Source organism: Platalea leucorodia, assembly GCF_965183815.1.
Source record: "Platalea leucorodia genome assembly, chromosome: 9".
NCBI lineage: Eukaryota > Metazoa > Chordata > Aves > Pelecaniformes > Threskiornithidae > Platalea > Platalea leucorodia.
The window spans coordinates 28,339,199-28,360,656 of NC_138831.1; the positions used below are offsets into that span (position 1 = coordinate 28,339,199).

Genomic DNA, 21,458 nt, shown 5'->3' on the forward strand with positions numbered 1-21,458 from the left:
ATCTGCACATCTCCCCAGCACCCGGGAGAGGCTTCACCAGCACACATCAGCTCTTCTTGATGACTTAGTTACCACCTCAAAGAGCTGGCTGGCACCCAGCCATCCTCCCCTTACAGGATCCTTTTCAGCCTTCCAAATCGATCTCCCCCAGCCCCCAAGCACACACAGCCTGGCCCCAGCTCTTTCCTCTTCTTCCAAGCCTCCCTTCCCCACTCAGCTGCTGGAGCTCAGCTCCAGCACTGATGTCCCTCCTCTCTCCCATGGCTTTCCTCCCTTCTCCTTGCAAAAGGCCTCTCTCATCTACACCATGAAGGGTGAAGGGGACACATGAGCACTGGCAGAGGGACCGGAGCAGAGACCTGGGACTGTGCATCCCGCTGGGGAGGGTGGGTTGGGATCCCAAGCTGGCAGGGCAGCGCCAGCTGGAAATACTCGCTTGGAGCTGGTATAGTCACATTAGCTGCGGCTCTTGGCACGCACCATGCTCAGCATGGGACCATAAGGACATTGCAGCCCCTTCACCACACAACGCCAGTGATGCAGCATCCCGGCACTGACACCAGTTTTAGCAGTAGCAATTATTTTTGGGATGCCCTCCCCAGGGAATAAGCCCCTTTCAAACAACACACCCCATGCCTCAACTCGCCACTATCCATGGACAAGCCCCCGGGCGGATGCAGCTCCCCCTCCTCCAACCTGGCCGGTGACCGGCTTGAACCCAGGACTGAGCCCCGGCTCCGGGATACTCTTTCGAGGGCTGAGCCCAAGGATGGCAGCCACCAGCTACGCAGCATGTGGTTCACTCCAGAACAAGCCACATCCATCTGTTAAACAGATAAGCGGGGCCATTCCCAGCACAGGAGGCAGCATACCTGCATCCCCACGACTGAAGGGAGAGACAGGGAGGGAGGGCACAAGCAGGGGATGTCTGGGAATGGTGTTCGTTTGCATAGCACCTGGGGAAAAAAAAAAATCACAACACTGCATTTACATAGCTCATTGGGGGAGCAAGCTTCCCAGAATGAAATTACTTTCTGGCTTGGGAAAAAAAAAAACACTACAACCACAGGATTTGTAGCTGTAATGGTGCCTTCTCCACCTGGAGCACCTTGCATGCTCTCCCCAACAAACTCCATGCTCGTGCCTAACGGGAGCATCCAATCCGTGCAGAGAATGGGGGAAACTGAGGCACAGAGGCTCCACCGTTTGCATCAAGGAAGGGGAGCCAAAAGCCCCAACGGCTCCTCTTGTTCCCTCAGCACCAGACAGAAAGTGCTTTTGAGTTGTATCACATTCTACCCTCTTGACGGGATGTAAAACATGGCAACCTCCACGTCGTGACCAGAATTAAAGCTTAAGCCTGCAAAGCAGGCTTGCTCTTCACATTATTCATCATGGCACACTTCAAGAGACCCCAAGTGAATGAGGGCCAGGCAATATTTTAAAATAAATCTAGACACTTACCGAGTTTTAAACCAATTTCAGTGTCAAGCACAGGGGAAACATCAGCAGGTATGAGCACGCACCATTACCACACCATATAAAAGCTTTGTGGTTAATGTCTTCCTGCAAAGGGATTTATCTTGTCCGCAGAGCACTGGGATGGAGCCGGCACTGTTCAGCCAACCAAGGGCAAGGATGGGGGCATGGGAGGAGGAGAGACAGACAGCACAGGCACCACGTGCCCTCCTGCGTTGAGCGGTGCCGGCCAAAGTCACTGTCTCCAGCCCCAGGCAGCATCACCACTGCCCAAGATCCCATCTGGCACAGTGGCATAGCATGCCCAGCCGTGCTGCTCCACAACCTGAGCTCACCCTAGAAAACCCCAAGTGCATTTATTTACATCAGATCAGTTCCCTGATCTGGTCTGTGGGCAGGAATGAGTAACAGGGACAGGAATATCTAGAGCAGATGTTGTCACCAAATACAACATATCATCAGGCTGCTGGTAGCTTTAAATCATTTTAGAGCCCGGCAACTTCTTTCCAGCCCTGGGCTGCGTCTCCCCAGCTCTCCAACTCCAGCCGCTGGCGCAACATCTATGAGCCCTGGGGTGGCTTTCCCCTTGCAGTCCGGCAAGGTCTCCAGCTCCAGGCATTGATCACCACGAGGTGAGAGCATCACAACAAGTCACCCCAAAAAGTCCACTGCAATTGCCAGCTGCCTTTTCTCCCACATGGGGGTGCTGCCTGCCACCAGCTCTGAATATTTGGGTGCCCTCTCACCCAGCACATCTTCAAAGCTGCCTGCACACGAGGACTCACAGGTGAGATGTATTTCACAGCTCCAGCAAGAAGCATCCTCAAGAGCAGGGGCAGAGCAACACGGCACTGTGTTTGCACAGCAAACGTCAGGAAAGCAGTGGCACAGAAGATGCACAGAAGACGTCGTGCTTGCAGGAAACCAAGAAAAGGTGGTGAATTGCCAACAAGCCAGCCTTTAAAGCAGAGGAAGGGAAAAACAGGCAGCACTTTGCTCCGCAGCCCTTTCCAGCGGCCTCCCCAACTGCTGGGTGGAGGAACAGCTTTGCTCATTAGCGGGTTATTCCTGGCACACTCCCCCTGCATCAGCTTCCCGGCAGGGCCACAGGAGCAGCTCGCCGGGTTTTGAAGCCTTCGGGGTCGTGCGGCGCTCAAGATGTGCGAATCTTCCTTTAAAGAAATCTCACTCAGGCAGATAAATGGTGCTGGGTAACTGGGGTCATTAGGCTAATAAGCAGCCACCGCCAGCCTGGAAGCAAAGCAACAAACACCAGAGTCTACCAGAGCTGGTTAGCCTCAAAATCTGATCCATCTCAAGCAGTTACCGTCTCCATCAGAGGAAAAATCAGGTCCATGAGTCAGTAGGATCAATCACCCAGGAGCCTTTTCATCAAAATCTCAAATCAAAGCGTCAGGGGAGCAGATTTGTAGCTTGCTTGCACCAAGGAAGCAGTGCATGGACCCCGTCAAGAAGGAGCTGTCCCCCCTGTCAGCCTCCTCGCTAGTGCATTGTCATTCCGCTCTTGTGCTTCGGGAATGGGGAGATGTTTTCTCCGCTTTCCCAATGCGGCTCTGTTTCCTACCGCCATGTCCTTGACAGGGAGCCACAGGTCCTGCTTCCCACTCCGGCGGACATGGGGCTGCATTTCGGCACAATCATTAAACAGGATACGGCAACGCCAACTCATCAGGCATCAAAACTAACTCACCCCTTAACTAGTCCTTCCTAATGCTGCCAGATGGGAAAGCAAACGGGGAGAGATGAAATTTTTCCTTTATAAAACCTTCAGAGGTGGGATCAGCTGAAACTCCCAGCCCGCTACATCTAGCAGTTATTAAAAAAAAAAAAGCTCACATATAAATAACCTCTCAGTAGGAGCCAAAACTCAAAGACTAACCCCATGGTTTTAAGTGAACAAGGCCAATTTCCTCCTTTGTAGCTCTTGACACATGTTGGCTGCGTGCCCCCTTCTTGCCTTGTTCCTGCAGCAGAAGGCTCCAGGCGGCAGGTCCGGGGACGATAAGGAAACGAGCAGTGTAATTCCCAAGGCCTCCCAACCCAGCCCTGTCAGCAGCTCTGGAGGCAGCTGATTCCAGCGTGGCTGGAAAAAAGAAACCATGGCAAGAGGAGCCCACAAGAGCCAGCAGCTGCCTGCACCCCCCTGCCACTTCCTTGAGCTCCCAATGTTGCTCCGGCTGCCATTCCCCAGAAAGAGCGGAGCCCTGTGGAGCAAGTGGTAGGAAGCAGCACTGGGATGGCAGGAAAACAGCTTCTGCCTGGGGTTTTCAGTATGAGCGGGTCCCTACCCCAAGCATTTGGCTTCCCGCATGCCCTAAAAATCCCAGGGGAAAAGGATTTACGGGATTAATGCCAGCTCTGAAGGGATGGATGGAGCAAGCTTCAGAGGGGGCTGTAAAGTAAGGGGTGGTTTCACTGAAACACCTCTGTTAGGAGGTTTTCCTCCCAAACTCCGGCCCCAAGACAAGCAAACTCACGCCAGGCACTATCCATCATATCTGGGTCGAATTCACAACCATGTCTTCAGAGCACGAGGCTGGGATCAGCCTGCAATGCCCCATCCTGTCTTCGCCGCACATCAGGTGACTCAGCTTCCCAAACTACCACCTCGAACACAGAGGACCGCTCTTCATCCTCACCTTGATGAGGATCTCAGGTCAGAGCAGCTCAGGTTTTGCCAAAGCCTCACATCAAATGTCTTGACATTTAGGGTGGAAAAAGCTATTTTGGTGTGTTGGGGTTTTTTTGTGACCACGGAATGTGCTCAGCACGCAGAGGGATCAAGCCCTTGGCACGGTGGCTCCCCACTCCCACACCATTCCTCAGGGAGCTCGGTGGTCAAACTGCATTTGAACCATTTTGTACAGGAGCAAGACACAAAGACCTACCAGTGGAGGGTAAGATCGAGTCCTAAAAGGATGCACAGGGAGCAGAGCTGGAAGCTCTGAGCAACGTGAATCTGCTGGGCTGCTTCACTGGTGCCACCGTCAGCTAGTGAAGGAGAAGAGGACAAGCGCTAAGGGACAGCAAGAAGCTGGCAATGGCTGGGACACTGCAACAGAAGAGGCCACAGCAGAGCTGGAGACGTTTATACCCACCAGCAGGATGATGCAAAGCAGCAGCATAGGATTAGTGGCCACATCTCCACAGCCACGTGCAAGGAGCTGCCTCCACGATCAGGTTGGGGCCAAACCTGCGGCAGTCTGTGTGCTCTACACAGAGCACCTGTCTCTCTTTGAGATACAAAACTGGAAGCAAATACAAGGTCAAATGTACAGAAATGTCCCTAAGAGTCTACAGCCTTCTCCTGTTGGGCTTGGACGTAGCAGAGCTACTACCTACTGGGCAGATCTCGCCTCTTCAAGCTGGAGTCATCTGAGCACCTCTTCACCCCAACTCTCACCCCTCCATCCACCACCAAACCTCATCCCTCCCACCAAAAATGGCTTTAAAAAAAAAAAAAAAAGGCAACCATGTTTTGATTCCAGTTAAGGAATTAATGCCCCCAGTCAGGTTGAAACAGTCACAACTGTAGGAACAATGCTGAAGACACCATGCAGATCTGCCTTTACGGGTTTAAGGGAAGAAGGTGTGCACAGATGACACCAAAGCCACATTGCAAACTGCCGGACAGCAGGGAGAGCCCAGGAATGTATTTTTGGGGAGTATTTTTTATTTGGCAGCTGCCACTAGCGTGGCATAGCCACCCCACTTCCTCCACTGCTGTCTGACCTCCCAGCCATTGCTCGAACACCACCTCCAACACCACGCTGTCCTCCCACAGAACCAGAAATGTATTTTCACACCAGCTTTGGGGCCTGTCCACCGTAGCGTCCTCCACCTTACAATGTCGCCTCACCATCAGGCCACGCATAGCAGGGGATCTCTGCTTGGAGCACACACAGGGCATAACCACACTGTGTTTGGGGGGAAAAAAATGCACCAGTGGCTTCTATCCCCTCTCCCACAGAGGGACACAACCGAATCCACTCTCCTCGCTGCCCGAAACCGCAACACACGTGACCCAGAAAGGCTTTTCAGAAGAGCTGAGTCTCCAGCGGCTTCTGTTTGCCTTTCCCTTGTTTGCAGCAGCGTCGCATCTGGACCCTCGTCAGGGGAGAGAGAGAGAGAGAGGGAGGGAGGGAGGGAGGGAGGGAGGGAGGGAGAGAGAACACGCCCTCCTCCTGCTGAACAACCTCTCAATCAAAACAAAGCCAGAGCAGCAGCCAAGAGCTGGGAGGCTCTTTTGTTTAATGCTTAACATCCCCTGGCCAGCCCGGCCTGCCCCGGCATGCCAAGGAGCGGGGTGCCAGGGGCAATGGCGCGGGCAGTGAGCCAGGGTGGAGAGCCGGCAAGCAAGCACCCGCCGCCCCAGCGAATGGACCCCCAGGCCAGCTCAGCCACATGAAAGCAGCCAGTGGGGCAGGCGGCAAAAACAGTCTTCCCAAGCCTGGCCGGCGCTGCTCCTCCATGCACGGCCATTTTGCTGAGCATGGCTGCTTGCCGAGAACAGCCATTCTCTCCCGAACACAGCCCCCCCAGACCAAACCCCAGCTCAGCTCTGGCCATACCCAATGACCCATGGCTTGCCATCCGCCAAGTCGGGGACAGACCCACTTGCTGGTCCATGTGCTCCAGACACGGGTGCATCAGCACAGGCTCATTTCTCTTGCTGCTGCAAGAAGTATTAAGCTCCCACTCCTGCCCCCCCAAATATCTTTTGGGACTCCAGCAGCCCAGGCTGGCACAAGGAGCTGCCCATGCACCAAACCACAGCCCAAGGCAAACCTGCATTAGGTGCTCAGCCTACCCCAGAGACCCCAGAAGGTCTCAGCACAGTTCTTGCCAACAGGTTTCATCATGATCAGCCCCATCCTTGGCGAAGTTATCGCTTGTGTCCCAACACACCGATGGCATCAGGTTCGAGGAGGGTATGTAACAAGCCAGGGCATGCTGCAACAGGAGGCTGGATACAGCCAAGATACACACCTGGGATCGAAGCAGCGATCAGAAGAGCCATGGGGTCATACCAGCAAAATACGTCCCATGGAGCCCATGGGCCATGTCCACAGGCTCCGTCGACACGGGAGCAAGGGTGATCTCGCCCATGGACACCATGCCAGCTCGAGCTCCCGCTGACATGAAAGGGTGTCTGAAAAAAACCAAAGCAAAGCTCTTTCCTACACCCAGCAAGGACTGGAAGGCTGCAAAACGTTCAGTGAGATATTTAAAGAGCACAAAAGCAGAAGGAGGGGCAAACAGTGAGGTAACTGTGGCACTGAAGCACCTTGTCAAGGAAAAATACTCACTACTGAAGTGCTCTTTAATCCAGCCAAGGTGATAGAACAAAACCTCCTGGCTGGCGGCTGACTGCTCAGCATGCACATATGTACAGGGAAATCATCTACCCTGGGCTGAAGCCGATGGAGGGAGAGACGGTCTCTCTTTCTTCATCCCCAGATGGAGACCAGCCTCTCTACCCGAAACGGAAGCGGGAACAGCACAGGGTTAAGCAGAGGACAAGCTGTCGGAGACCAAAGGTTGGGCTGAGTCACATTGTGGCCGTTCCTGTTTCAGTCTGAGCAATTTTCTTGCTTCCCAGGCAGGGTTTGTCCCCAGGCCTGCAGGAACTCATCACCTTCATCCCCCCAGTGCACTCCCCAGAGAAGCTGCCCTCCCACAGCCAGCACGTACCTCTGCTCTTCGCTTGTCCTTCAGACGCCACATGCCATTTTTGGGGCATCTCTGCAGCCTTCAGGAGACAGGAAGAGCCCAATGCCACTGCTCACCTCCATCTCATCCCCTCCGTCATCCACCCTGCCCCAGCCATCAGCCCATTGTCAGGCTCTTCCTCAAGAAATAAAACTGCTTTCCCACCCCTCGCCATGCAGCCACCTTTCTTCTCCGTGACAACAGCTTTCCCGACCCAAAGGAAGCCATCTAGCTGCCCCCAGGAAGCTGACAAAACACAGCCAATGTTTCCTCATGAGCGCAAACGCAACACATTTTTCTGCAGATCCAGACCTTCAATCACTTCTCAAAACAGGGCTCAACCCTCCAGGCTAAGCCTTCATCCATGTGGATGTACCTGAATCTGGACAAGTAAAATGGCAGAACCGTCATCACGGGATATCTGTATGGAGATGATAGAATGGTTTGGGTTGGAAGGGACCTTCAGAGATCATCTAGTCCAACCCCCCTGCCATGGGCAGCGACATCTTTCACTAGATCAGGTTGCTCAAAGCCCCACCCAACCTGACCGTGAGCACTTCCAGTCATGGGGCATCCACAACTTCTCTGGGCAACCTCTTCCAGTGTCTCACCGCCCTCATCATAAAAAATGTCTTCCTTATGTCCAATCTAAACCTACCCTCTTTCAGTTTAAAACTGCTACCCCTTGTCCTGTCACTGTAGGCCCTGGTAAAAAGTCTCTCTCCATCATTCTTATAAGCCCCCAATAACCCAGGTGGAGTCTTACCAGGGTAGAGTAGAGGGGTAGAATCCCCCGCCTCGACCTGCTGGCCATGCTGCTTGTGATGCAGTCCAGGATGTGACTGGCTTTCTGGGCTGCAAGTGCACGTTACCAGCTCATATCCAATTTTTCACCCACCAGTATCCCCAAGTCCTTCTCTGCAGGGCTGCTCTCAATCAATTCTTCCCCTAGTCTATATTGATATTGGGGGTTGCCCCAACCCAGGTACAGGACCTTGCACTTGGCCTTGTTGAACTTCGTGAGGTTCACACAGGCCCACTCCTCCAGCCTGTCAAGGTCCATGATGTTTGGTCCCTGCCTTCGTAATCCCCACCTCGCTTTGGCATTTCTACCTGGCAGAGGGTTTCTGCAGCTGCATCAGTGAAAGAAATAAATCTTTAATAGTAAAAACACAGGAAAAGCCACGCAGGGTACAATCAAAGGTCCAGCCAGCTCCCATGCTGGCCAGCAGCAGATGGCTATGAAGGAACATAACAGCCAAGCATGTTGGTTGAGATATTTCCCAAAACAATTCCCAAGCTCCAGCCCTCCTTGGGCTTTTCCCAAGGCAAAAGACATTGCCCTGTACACCCCCCCAGTGGGTTTCTCCTCCACAAACCCACCCAGGTGCCCCAGAGCATTGGTGAGCTTTCAGCATCAACAGCTTTTTGCAACAGCATTCAAGTCCATCGCACAAAACAGTATCTGCTCCTCTTCCCTGTTTCATTCACTCAGGTTCTGTTGCCAGAAAGGACAAGGAAGCAACACGTCATCTCCACACCACTCCTTAATTTTACAGGCTTCAGTCACCTACCCCAGGAGTCTTCCTCTTGAGCGGAGGAAGCACCGACCTACTTAGCAGCTCTTCTCCCAGAGCTATCCCATGGCCAACCATCCCCAACACCCTTCTCTCCATATATGCTCTATGTTTTTGCAGATGGGGAAAAAAAAAAAATCTCCCCAACATCTCCCTGGTCTCAGCAACTCTCCCAAATCTACTGAGCACTCCCCACCCATCTCTTCCCAGTGCCCAGCACCGTGATCCCCACGCCAAAGCAGAAATCCTCCCAGGGAGCCACTAGCTGCAAACACAGCAATGCACACCCCAATATCCCCCCAGTCACTCTCCTGACACCCCAGCACGTGTTGATGGCAATAGGGCTGAGCCAACCTGAACGCACATGCTCATGATGCTCACCCTGTGCCTGGCAAACACATGGCTTCAAGGGCACGGACCGGCAACATCAGCATGCAGCTAGCGCGGAGGAGCTTCTGCTCCAAGCGCAAAGAACTCCACACACTCAAAGTCTTCCTCCATCCACCTGCAGAAACCATATCAGCCACTGCAATTACTAAGAAACACGCTAACCAAGCTGCCACTCCAGCAGCCGTATCCAGAAATGGCTGTGCAGCCACCCAGAGCCAAACACCACTCAGACAGACAGCCATTCACCACATCGGCCGCATGTCACTAGCAGGGCTTTTCGCACCCCCGGTGACCTGGAAGAGCAGCTTCACCAGCTCAGCATGGTTGCTGCATGTTAGTGGAGGAGCGACATAAAAAAATCACCCACAGCAACCCGTTGGCCTGAAGCTGATCGTCACAAGTGGGACAAAGCCCACATACCAATGGCAGACCAAGAAATGAGGTGGTAACTCCTGTCAACCCTGCACCTTGTGCTTGCCTGCACACCCACACAGATCCCTCGTTTACTAACACGTTAAGGTCTTCTCTGAAAATGAAGCAACCAGAGAGAAATTAATTCCTCCGGGAGCTGCAGGGAGCTTTGACACGCAAGGTGAAGCCACCAGGAAGCAGAGCATGGCGACCAACAGACACTGCTGCTCTGCCCTGTCAGGAGCTGGCATGGGCACAGGACCAGGACATCAGCTTCACCACCAGCCCAGGCTCCTCCCGCAGAGCAACAAGAGTTGGAGAGGCTTGGGCCTGCTTGGCACAGCCACAACGCCGAAGAAACCACATCCCCAAGGATATGGCAGGATGGTACCCTGATGCACAGTGACTGCAGGCTATTTGCTGGTGCACAGTTCCCAGAAGCAAGGCGCAGCTCGACTGGTGCCCTCCCATCACCGCATCCAGACCCCAGCACATCACACGGCCAAACCGTCTTCACACCAGAACCAGGAGGCACCAGCCATACATCAGTGCTGGCCCACAATGGTACAAGACAGACAGCCCCGCTGTAAGCTCTGGCTCCCTCATCACCCACAGCGGCACACCTTGGCGCAGGAGCAACTGCCAGAGCCGAGCAGCAACGCCACCTCCACCCACACCCTGACACCTTTCTTACCTTCTCTGACTTCACCTTTTTCAGCTGCCGGCACTCACTTTCCCCATCCTCCAGCTCCGACTTAACTCCCAAGGGATTGAGCGCAGCTCCCGTGTCAATAGCTATACTCCCAAGCTGCTCAGCAGCAGCAGGCTCTGTCCCCTGGCCCCCATCATACTGTCCCACCCTCACCGCCAGGGCCAGGGGCTGCAGCATACTGGGCTCCTTCTCTGCCACAGCCCCCACACCCTCACTCCTTTCCTTCTTGCTTTTGGATGAGCCGCCCTCCTTCTCCTTCTTGGAGCCAGCCACGCTGCGAGATGCCTTGGCTGATTTCTCCGAGCCCTTTGGGGTGACAGCAGGCACCAAGCCGCCCGAGTTCGCACTGTCCCCAGAACGTCCTTGAGCCTCCTTCTTGCCACCAGCTCCTTCAGTGGGACTGAACAAGGAGGTACCCGGGGTTGGCTTGCCACTGTCCTTGCCACTCTTGCTCCTCTTCGACTTAGATTTGCCCTCCTTGCCCTGCGGGCCCGGCACTGGGCTCACAAACTTGATGTTATCCGGTAGGGTTGCCACCGCGTTGGGTGCCGGGAGCCCCACCTCTTTGGAGCCCGACATTTCCAATTTCTGCTGATCCTTCTCCAAATCAGCGTCCAGGTCAATGATGAGATTCCCTACACCAATGTCCCACTCATCCCCACTGTCATACGTCTCAACCGGGTTCGCATCAATTCCTTTCCCTCCGGAAGCTCCGCTGCTCAAGGACATCTTAGAGTTAACGGCCCCTCACGGTTCAAGGCTCTTCCCTGCCTCCACGCCCTGGGGGTCACCTACGTCCTCAGGGGGCTTCCAGCGGTCGGGGTCTGCCCAGGTGACGGCATCGCTGCTGGAAGGGAGAGCAAAGAAAACAGGGTTACACATGAAGAGCGCCGGGCAGGCAGGTCTGCCTTCATCGGTAGCCACACATGCAGGCAGGAAAAGTCCTGGGCAGGGTGAAAGCCCCCACCCTCCAAAATCCCCCATCGCACGACGCGAGGCAGCATCCTCCTGCCACCCCCCCAGGCTGGGGGCTGCTCCTCGGCTGTCCCTGCAGCAGCAGCCATCTGGCACCAGTCCCTCGATCAATACTGGCCCTGGCAGGTCACGGCTCTTGGCTCCAACAAGACATTACTCACACGTTTCCCCGCTTGCCATTTCCCTCTGAATTATCGAGTGCTGCCCCTGGGAGGGAGGATTGATTCCTCTCCTGCCAATGCCACCCGGGGGGAGGGCTTCTCTCCCCACCAGCCTCACTGTGAGGGACGAGAGCCACTCGCTGGGAAAGTTGAGTGCCTCGGTGGGAAATAAATCCTGAGCTTCAGAGCGCCTGTGACACTTGGGACATGTCAAAGTGGTCGCCAAAGGCCAAATGGCAGCAGGAAGCGCCAGGTTTCCATCCTGCACCTCCAGGCAGCACCACACAGCAGCCGGCTTTGGGACATTAAACCGCCATCACCTCCAGCATGATGACTGTGTAGCAGGCTCCGAAGGATGGGAAACCAAGGCACAATTGCATGGGTACCTGGTCTTAACTGGGAAGAGAGGGACCAGCCATACCTGTCCGCACCATGGCCAACCTCAGCTAGCCCAAAATTTCTCCTCTTGACTTCCCAGCCCTTTGCCCTCCCTGCTCTCAGATGCATTGTACACTGCCCTGTCCCCAGAGGTAGCAACAGCGGGGGAGGAAAACAAAAAGGACACCAATGCGCAACCGGAAAAAGAACCGGAGTTGCTCACCGAGATTAGCTCACTGATGAGACATCATTAACACAAGAAACAGCTTCTTCCCAGCAGCCACCCAGCCAGCTACTCAGCCCCAGCTGCCCGCTCTCCAGATCTCTTAAGAAATCCTTGGCCACCCATTTGGATGAAGCTCCTCTCCAGCAGCACTGTCCTCCCTTTCCCCACCGAGCTCTGGGCCTGCTGGCTCCTGGTACTATTTACGAGCAACACTTCAAAAACAGGTGACTTAAAGAGAAACGAGAAGCAGGAAAGAGAGGAAAAAAAAAACACCTCCACACACGCACAAATTTCTTCAAACCCCAGCAGGCAAGAGCCTGGAAAGCAGCTTCATGGTGCGTTTCCAGAGATGCAAACACTGTAAAAATGCCAGGGATTCTTTCATCAGACAGGCTGCCGCAGCCAGACCATTTTCCATCTGCTCCCCACAGCATCCTCAGCTCTGTACAGCTAATAATCTGCTCTCTGACAGGTCATTACGGATATTTTTAACCCCAGGAGCCAGGGGCTAGCATGCAGGCTGGAAACGAAAAGCACTGACCTCTCATTTCAGTGGCAGAGAAAGTGCCGAATCAGGAGATCACTTTGTGCACCAGAGTCGCTAACAGCTTCCCAAAGCCGCACCGTGTGTTACTCTTGCCGCCTCCTCCTCTTCTTCCTCCTCCTCCTCCTGCCCCAGCACCCGCTCCCCAGCCCCAAGCCAGGGCATCCAGCCCGACCCCACCAACCTGTCTCTCCAGAGCCCCTCTTTGAACCACTGATGGGGCTAGCGATTGGCAGCAACCATCTCATCTCTGCACGGCACAGACCTCCTCATCTGGTATGTGTTGCTGCAGCCGGCTCGCTTTGTGCCGTGGATCCACAGCAATTCCTTTGTCTGGATGGGCAAAGCCGGTAACAAGGTGGATGAACTAGATTTTTAGCTGGTAACAGCCTCTTCCCAGCCCAAAGTTGAGGCACAGCATCCAGCCACAACCACACGGCGCTGCTGCGCAGGACCAACGCACATGAGCTACCAGGAGAGGATGAGGCTCAGCCTCCAACTCCAAGAGGTGCCCAACAAAGCAGGTGGAGCATACAAAGGGCCATGGCCAGCTCAGATCAGAGGGACAGATGGACCAGAATCTGGCCTCACAGTCACAGGAAGGCGACGGACAATCCGAAGGGTTGTATTGCAACAGGCACAGCATCGCCTGCTCCACGCAACGCCTCCACAATGCCAGCTTGGCCAGCTCTCAGCTCACACCAGGGAGCTCGTCTTGCTGTTTTAAGTGTGCATATATACATGCACACACACATATACATAAATATTATTTATATATATGAAATAAGGAGAGCAGATGAGCAGGACTTTGGTCTTAAACTATGCAAACAGAAGCAGCGTTTGCCAATTCCTACCACAACAAAAGGAAGAAGGAGCCCAGAAGTCCGCTGAATCCCTGGCGATTAGAGAGCCAGGAACAATCAAAGGGTTAGAAAACACAAGGAGAAAAAAATATTCACCCTACGGAGGAGGCGTCGAGGGAGCCCGAGCTCTGCTAATGCGGAGGGAAGTGAACCACAAACAGGACAGACGAGAACAGGCTGGATTTGCAAGAGCGGAGGAAAGGCACGTTGTGCCAAGAGCAGGGCAGGGAGCGCAAGATGTGCCACCACGGGAAGAGGGACCGGGGCAGGGATCAGCCCTTTCCAGCCTGGGGCTGAAGGCTAGGACTCTGGTACGTGATCCAGGGGGGATCCCCTGAATGTCGTCCATTGCACATGGCTCTAAAGCCTTTCCCGCAGCTCAAACACCCCCTCTCTGAAATTCCCATCCCGATTCCCAATTTCTCTTCTCTTAAGAGCCAGCCTCGCAGGCTCAACCTCCACAGCCAGAGGAGCGTTTTGGGTCCCTCTCCCAAGCAAGACCCCCAGGGACCCCCAACCTGCCACGCCATTGCTATTTTGGGCGGACGGGAACACCTGGCTACCGCAGCCCACAGTCCAGAGGAGGTGGTCCCTTTCCCACCGCCTGATTTTCCCAAGCTGGAGAAGCACTGGGTACTATCCAGATCCTCCCTGCTCTCCTGCTGGGGGGGGAGTAACGCTGCCACAAATCACAGCATCTCAGAAAACAGACCGAGGAGATTGATTCAGCTATAAACGTGTCCTTCCCCTTACCTCCTGCCATCGTGGGATTGATCCCCGCACAACATGAAAAGCATGTGCTCACTTGTTGGCCTGGAGACCTGCCAACAAAGCATTTTAAGAGCAGTCCTGGAGTGCAGATCCTACAAGGAGACAGCTTTCTGCTTGGGAATGCTGTGCACACACAGCACCAGACATGAATAATTCAGCTCCATTAGGTGCTGAGACCTCTACAATCCACATCTACGAGCTGGGATGGAGCCAACCAAGAGACAAACCTGAAAGTTCACTTTCGAAGCTGCAAACACGCCTAGAGAAAGCTATTCAAACAGAATAGCTCGCCTTCAAAAAGGGAGCGAGGAAGCCACACGAGCCCCGGGCTCTTTGTGCTAAAACATGCGCAGGATGCTCAGCAGCAAACCCGTCGAGCCACGCCGCTCAGGCTTTCTCTACCGGTTACTGGAGGCCGAAACACCAAAGCGGGGAAGGACTGAATGCCCAAGGGCGGCAAGATGCAGGAGAAAGCACTTCTCCTGGCAACAACCAGCCCACACGTAGGAAGACTGTCTCATACCCATGTGCTCCAGCCTGCAGCGCTCCAGGATCAGCCTCTGGTGGCTTCCAGACATGACCGACCGCAATTTTCACCCTGATTAACTTTCAGGAATGCCCGCAAGAAGGAGCGGCAAAGATGATGGGGGGGGGGGGGGGGGGGGGGCCGGGAAATCTCCACAACGCAGCGTTTCCTCCAGCGGGGCACAAGGCAGGGAGCAGAGGGTTTCAGCAAGATGCTTGCCCCGGCCAGGAGCAACCCTGGAGAGCAAACAGACCCCTCCGCTCCCTCCCAGGGGGAGGCAAAGGCATCACCAGCAGCTGGAGGAGAGCATCCATGGAAGAGATGCTGGCCACCACCACTTGCCGAGACCCCGAAGGGCTCCCCACGAGCCCGCGGCCCCGCTCTGCCGAGGCAGCGGCACAAGGGGCCGCGTGCCGAGGCCCTTCCTCTCTCCGCTGGCAGCCAGCCGGCAGCTCTCCCCATACGCTGCCTCCGCACAAGATCCCTTTTTGTTTCCTTTTACGACTAAAGAAACTCGGGGGAGTGGGGGGGGGGGGGGGGGGCGGGAAACGTGCCTGCCTTTCCCGAGCTGCAGCGCTTGCTCCCTGCTCAGCTCCTACCACTGCATTTGTAATCCCCCAGCTGGGCTTGTTTGGGTTCGATTTTTGTTAAGTAACTCCCATGTCTTTTCTGCAGATTTCTTTTTAAGATGTTCCCCTCTCTCCCCACCCCCTCTCTCTAGAGATGGGGGAGGAAAAAAAAAAAAAAAAAAGAGAAAAAAGAGAAATGTTGAATGCGAGCCAGCTGGCACGCACAAGAGGAGACGGAGAAATCTGCACAAAGGAGCTTCCTCACTCACTTGCTGCTTTCAGCTCAAGAAATCACGCAGGGGAGGAGGGTTTGCTCTCCCCCATACATCAGTCAAGCCATAGCAGACAAAGGAGATTTACCATGACACCCTCCAGAACTGCCACCCAACGGGGGCAGGATCCCTCAATCGCCTTCACCCGGCAGGAGTCCGAGCTGTTGCAAAACACGCCAAAGCACAGGGCTTCAAAACAAGCTGTTCAGTGTGGAATTAAGCAAGATTTTGAATGGAGGAGCTGCGCTCCCGCCTCCTTGCTCACACAAGGCGCTGGGAGAACTTCGGTGGCTCTCGGGGCCGAGTGGGACGGTGCTGGAGAGCTGCCAGGAGGGAGAAGGCTGTACCCAATTTGAATAAAATGGAGCCACCCTTCTTTTTTTAATATGGAGGTGCACCCCACCAAGACTACATCTTCCAGCATGCACTGCAACCGGAGTGCCCAGAGAGACATCGAGAAACTTATGCCGGGACTCCAAGTTTCCGGAGGCTGAGCCTTGATACTGGAGATGAACCTGACACAGGGCAGCATTTCAGTCATGAGTCATTTGTTGGCATTCTTGAGAAAAGCCTGAAATATTTGAGTCCAGGCATTACAAAAGCAGGACACATGAGGTCACTGGAAGAGGCTGGAGATGGAGGAAGATGGGAGAGGTTAGCAAAGACCTCTTTGGCATAGGGGTGACCAGGCAATCACTCTACCTGGAGCAAAGCTCAAGAGATTTACCAGCCACAATACCCACCTGCTACTAAATACACACTCCAGCATTAACTTCACATTCATCATCAGTAAAAAGATGCAGCTCAGATCAAAATTCAACCTCACACCCGCCCTCACCCGCTCATGACCTTAAAACACGACCTTTACAGCAACATTCAGCAAGACTACAGCACACAAAGATGTCCAGCAAAACTGTAGATAAAAGATAAGGGCAGATGGTGCCAGAACTCAACCTGACTGCGTTTGAAGAAAACACTTCACCAGATTAGCTAAAACTCAGCATTTCCTTCTTACTGACACTTCTTTATCATCAATGCCAAACAGGTGCTGAGGAGAAACTCGATCTAGGGCTGAAAAACCCAATGTTCTTGAACAGGGCTCGATAGCAAAGCCGCCCTCGGCAGACCCCGTTACTACCCTCAACTCCCAACAAGCCAAACACAACCGGCGGCAACATCACCAATATGTGAGGTATGCAAAAAGGGGGAAAATTAAAAAGAGGAAACATTTCAGGCCTTCCTTTATATCAGAAAATCGGGAAAACTGGAACAAGTTCCTCTTTAATCCCCCCATGACTCTTGGAAGCGTCATCACCAAAGTCCCAATTTGTCATTTGTTCGTGTCTCAAGAGCCTGCAGTTCTTCAGATTTATAATTATTTGGTTTTGATGTCTCTCAACGCCGGCATTTTTTTCAAGCTACTATACTGAATAAAACACAACTCAGATTTCCTCTGCCAACACACAGTGAAGTCCAGAGCTTCATATTTCAAGAAAACTAACAGTGAGAGAAACATCACTCAAGATCCTCAGCTCAAGCGGAAGGCACATCAATACCTACAGACCCACACGAAGGCACCAAACATCACTTCATTTCATTCCCGTGAAGGACAGCAGGCAAATGCCACCTTCTCTGTACTCCCGCTTGCTCTCTGCTGAATCGCACTGCTAGAGTCACTTCTCCAGTGGGAAGCTGAGCAAGCACCATCATTACACAGAAGCCGGAACTTATGTGTCAACACGACTCAAGTCATAGAACTGTAGAGCAGCCCAGGTTGGAAGGGACCTCAAAAGGTCACCTGGTCCAACCTTTCATGGGAAAGGGAGCCCAGATGAGATTATCTACCACTTTGTCCATTTGCATCTTGAAAACCTCCAGCAATGTGGACTCTACCATGTCCCTGAGGAGGTTGTTCCAGTGAATGATCGTTCTCACTGTAAAGAATTTCTTACGTTGAGATGAAACCTCTCCCAGTGCAACTTGTATCCATTGCCCCTTGACTTCTCCATGTGGCTCCTTGTGAAGAGAAAGCCTCCATCCTCTTTGTAGCCACCCTTTAAGTCCAGTGACTTGCCTGCATGCACAGCCCTCCCATGGAGAGCTGACAGACCTCCTGCCAGGCAGCAGCCAGGTTTGCAGGAAGGGTCACAGCAGTGGCATAAAGCAGCAGCATGGACTACAGGAGCATCAAGCACAGCTAGGGCAGATGAGAGCCATGCCAGCACTTCGTTACGACTCCCACGGCACCATCCCATGCAAGGCACGTCCTCTTCCCAAGCCTCTGTCTCCAGTGCAGAGATCAGCAGGTAGCAGCAAGGCTCAGGCTTGGCTCTTCCTCTGGACACTGCCTGGCCATAGCCTGCTTGTCCAAAAATGCCAGGCTAGACTTCTTCCAGCAAGCGTGACCTTGCAGACTTCAAAATCTCTGACAGCTGAAAATGGCCAAAAGCTTTCTCAGCAACCCCAGCACTCAGATCCACATCCATAAACACAAACTGGTGCCCAGCACTCTTAACTTTCAGCTGTACTGGGGATGAGGAATTGAAAAACCCAGATGCATGGGAGAAAAAGCATTCGGTGGGTAAAACAGAGGCAGCTTCCTTCCTGCAAGCTCAGCTCTCGGATCTATCCTGAATTAGAGACACAGAAGAGAGATTTACCTCTCACCATTGTGTCTGCATGCTGGAAGACACCACCATGTAATTGCCATACCCAGATCTGCATGCGATGGTTTAACAATAACTAGAATCACAGCCCCATCTTCTCCCAAAACCAGCACCCCCTGCTCAACCCGCTATCCCCACGTGCCACCCTGTGTGAGTGTAGGTGTCAGGGCATCACCGGCACGCAGCACCCAGTTGGTGCCTGGCAGGCACGGGCAGTGCCACAGGAGCAGACAGGCATCACTGCGGGGTTTGGCTGTTGAAGGCTGACACACGGACCGTTGGCAGCTACACAGTGGCAAAAGCAAAAAGCAACCCTGTGAGCAATAACCAGCCAGGATTAACTCGGAAGCGCTTCAGATGAGTCTAAGCTAGACAAGCTGGCACGCTACAGCTCATCGGAGGCGCTGCTGGCAGCACCAGACGCAGCCCCGGTGCTCTCCTACCACCGCAAAGCCCATTTTTGTTGAACCCCGCCAGCCATGCTGTTGCTGGCTGTTGCCAAAAATAACATTAAACACTCAAAATGGGACATCTAAGCAAATCTGTCTGGCACCAAGCTCTGCTTCGTGATGCTTCCCATAGGGACAAACCTGGGGGTTGACTGTCCCTCAACCAGAGAGCTGGTTTCCACTGGGAAAGTGAAGCAGACATGCAGACTGAAAACCAGTCTGGTTACACCCTTGCTAACCACAACGCAGAAGCAAACTGATTTACAAGAGGCTTAAAGATATCTGAATCAGTGGCCTGTCCTCACGCACAACCTAGAAGGGGGTAGAGAGCATGTAAAAATAACCAAAAAGGCTTACAAGTTTCAGATAAAGTTCCGCGCAGGCTGGAAGATTGCCAGCAGCCTAAAAAAGTCAGCAGTGAGAGGAAGCAGCAAGATCGATGTGACCAGGAAAGATCCCCAAAGCATCAGTCACGGAGATGGGAAGAAAGAAGAGCTGGCGAAGACCAAAGACAACCAATGGGCATAAATAACTACTGGAGTAAGTACCAAAAAAAAAGGAGCTCACCCTTTTCCCCCCTGCTTGCCCAATGCCATCAGGAGGATACAGAAAGGCACCCACAGTTTTGGCAGCAGCCCGAGCTCCCAGGCATCGGTGGGAACAGAGCAGGCACCTCTGACCTGGCCACTTGTACCCTTCCCTTATAGGCTTTGGAGGCGGCAAGGCTCCTTGCCTCGCTCCAGGCCACCCTGGTATCCCTGCTGTCCCCCAACCCCATGGTGGTCCCAGTCCCAAGCTCGGGCTCCCATGGTTGCAGCCACATGGGTTTCCAATGAGGGGCACCCTCCAGAGAGGTACAGCCAGAAAGGGAAACCACCAGCTGCACTGGCAGATGCAGGGAGGGCTCCGTGCCAAAGTCAACATCTCATTTCTGTCTTCTCCACCCAAAGGAAGACCACCGGAGTGGTCCCAGCTGAGTGATGGTCAGTTGAGCAGCGGCTCCCAGCCACAGCCCCACCTCAACAGGGGAGGGGTATGCAGCAGCACAATTTGGAGAGGACGGACAGACGCTCGCTTGCTCGCTCCCAGGTTGCTCCCAGAGAAGGGAGAGCTTCTGGGCTTTATTTTTAATTTTAGAAGAGCACACAGGCAGCCTTGGCTGCTTCCCAGGCTTCAGAAGAGGACGTACATCTCCGTTCTCCTAACCACTTCACCTATTAATGCCTTTAATTTCCTTCATTCAATAACCAATTAGGGCACCTTGGCTACACGAGCTAAAGCTTCATTTGCAGCAGAGGACCGTACGTGCAGCTGTAATCTCTGTTGCTGTCAAGCCATCAGCCTGGGAACACTTTGGGAAAAACCAACCAGACTGCAAAGTAAAGGAGGACAGAAGGCATACACAGACAGGGGCAAATGCAAGCACAGTGAGTACCATGCCAAGAAATCCCCTTTTTTTTTTTCCCCAGGAGAAATAGGTGTATTTCACAGATTAATAAAGCACATTTGCAAAGCTATGATATACATCAGAAAGTTGCTAATTCACACTAATGACCCATTGCAAATCGCCAAATTTTGTGAATTAGCCAGCATGTAAAGAACTACAATAAAAAACAGCAAGAACCATGCATCAGAATGCACTTGGCTTATTTTGGTAGTAATAGTTCACTTTTAATTACTTCTGGCAATAGGTACAGAGGGAAAGGACAGATTAGATGTGCAACCCCAAAAAAATAAACAGGAGATCTTCAGGACAAGAAACTTCACCATGGCACCAGCTACTAAATCTTTGGGGAAGGAGCAGTAATTCTCCTGGAGATCAGCAAGACTCTACCTCTTCAACTGAATTCATGGCGGCTAACGTTGGCCAAGTCATTACACACCTCATTTTCACTCCTTTAAAAGCCGCAAAGCAGACTCCTCCGGAGCCACCCTTTCTCCCAGAGAAGGACCAGGATGACTCCGAGCCAAATCTTTGGACTCACTCAAGCCAGAAATGCTCTATTTAATCAAAACCACAAATGAGCTCAGCAAATTTATTAAAATCATTCTCAAACTGCCTTGTTTTCTTTATCAATAAATCGGCGTAGCCACACAAAGAGACAAGATGTCGCATGGGATGTAGCACTGCACAAACATACCATCCTTCCAGTCCTCAGAAGGGCGGCCAAGCGGGCCCAGGAATGGCTCAGAGGGAAAATCCGTTGCCAAAAAACCGTTCTGTGTCCACAATGTGCTCGGGGAAGGAGCAGCATAAAGGGACAACATCATCTTTCCTTTTTGTTTCTTTTCTTACTCCATAAACAAGGAAATGAATGGTGGAAGTTGAGCATTTAATGTTTAAATACAAAATATCAAGATTCTCCTGAAATTATCTTTATTCATCCACAAAAATGCACTTATATCCTTTTATACCCTCTCTCTACACACACACACCCCCCTCACACAACATCTGAGTTGACGCTTAAACAGCTATGTCAGTGATTTTTGTGCACGTGAAGGACACTGAGCTGCAAAAGCAAAACAACTTCTTGGTTTCATCTGGAAAACCCAGAAGTTAAATAGGTGTTTCCTTTAAAGAAATTATATAAATTCAAAAAAAGAAATCTCACAAGCAACTAGAGCCACAGAGCAAGTTTCCCAGACAGGCAGCCATCCATCCCCTATTTTCTTTACTATACGACCATTGGAGCAAAATTTTACTCTTTCTTCTGAAACCACGTCACACCACAAGGCACTGATCCGCATTAGCAGGA

At 52.9% G+C, this 21,458-nt stretch overlaps 1 protein-coding gene across 5 annotated transcripts in view; it reads right to left on the minus strand.

Moving 5' to 3' along the window:
• ZNF609 (zinc finger protein 609) overlaps window positions 1-21,458 on the minus strand; it is a 78,933-nt gene that overhangs the window by 49,753 nt on the left and 7,722 nt on the right. For 3 of the 5 annotated variants that reach the window (XM_082321947.1, XM_082321948.1, XM_082321945.1), the window contains exon 2: window positions 10,285-11,149. The exons of 1 other annotated variant lie outside the window; for it this stretch is intronic. In XM_082321947.1, the coding sequence (XP_082178073.1) occupies window positions 10,285-11,031 (747 nt within the window). In that variant the 5' untranslated portion in view covers window positions 11,032-11,149. The remainder of the gene's footprint in view (window positions 1-10,284; window positions 11,150-21,458) is intronic. One more of the 5 variants, XM_082321946.1, reaches the window with a different exon arrangement.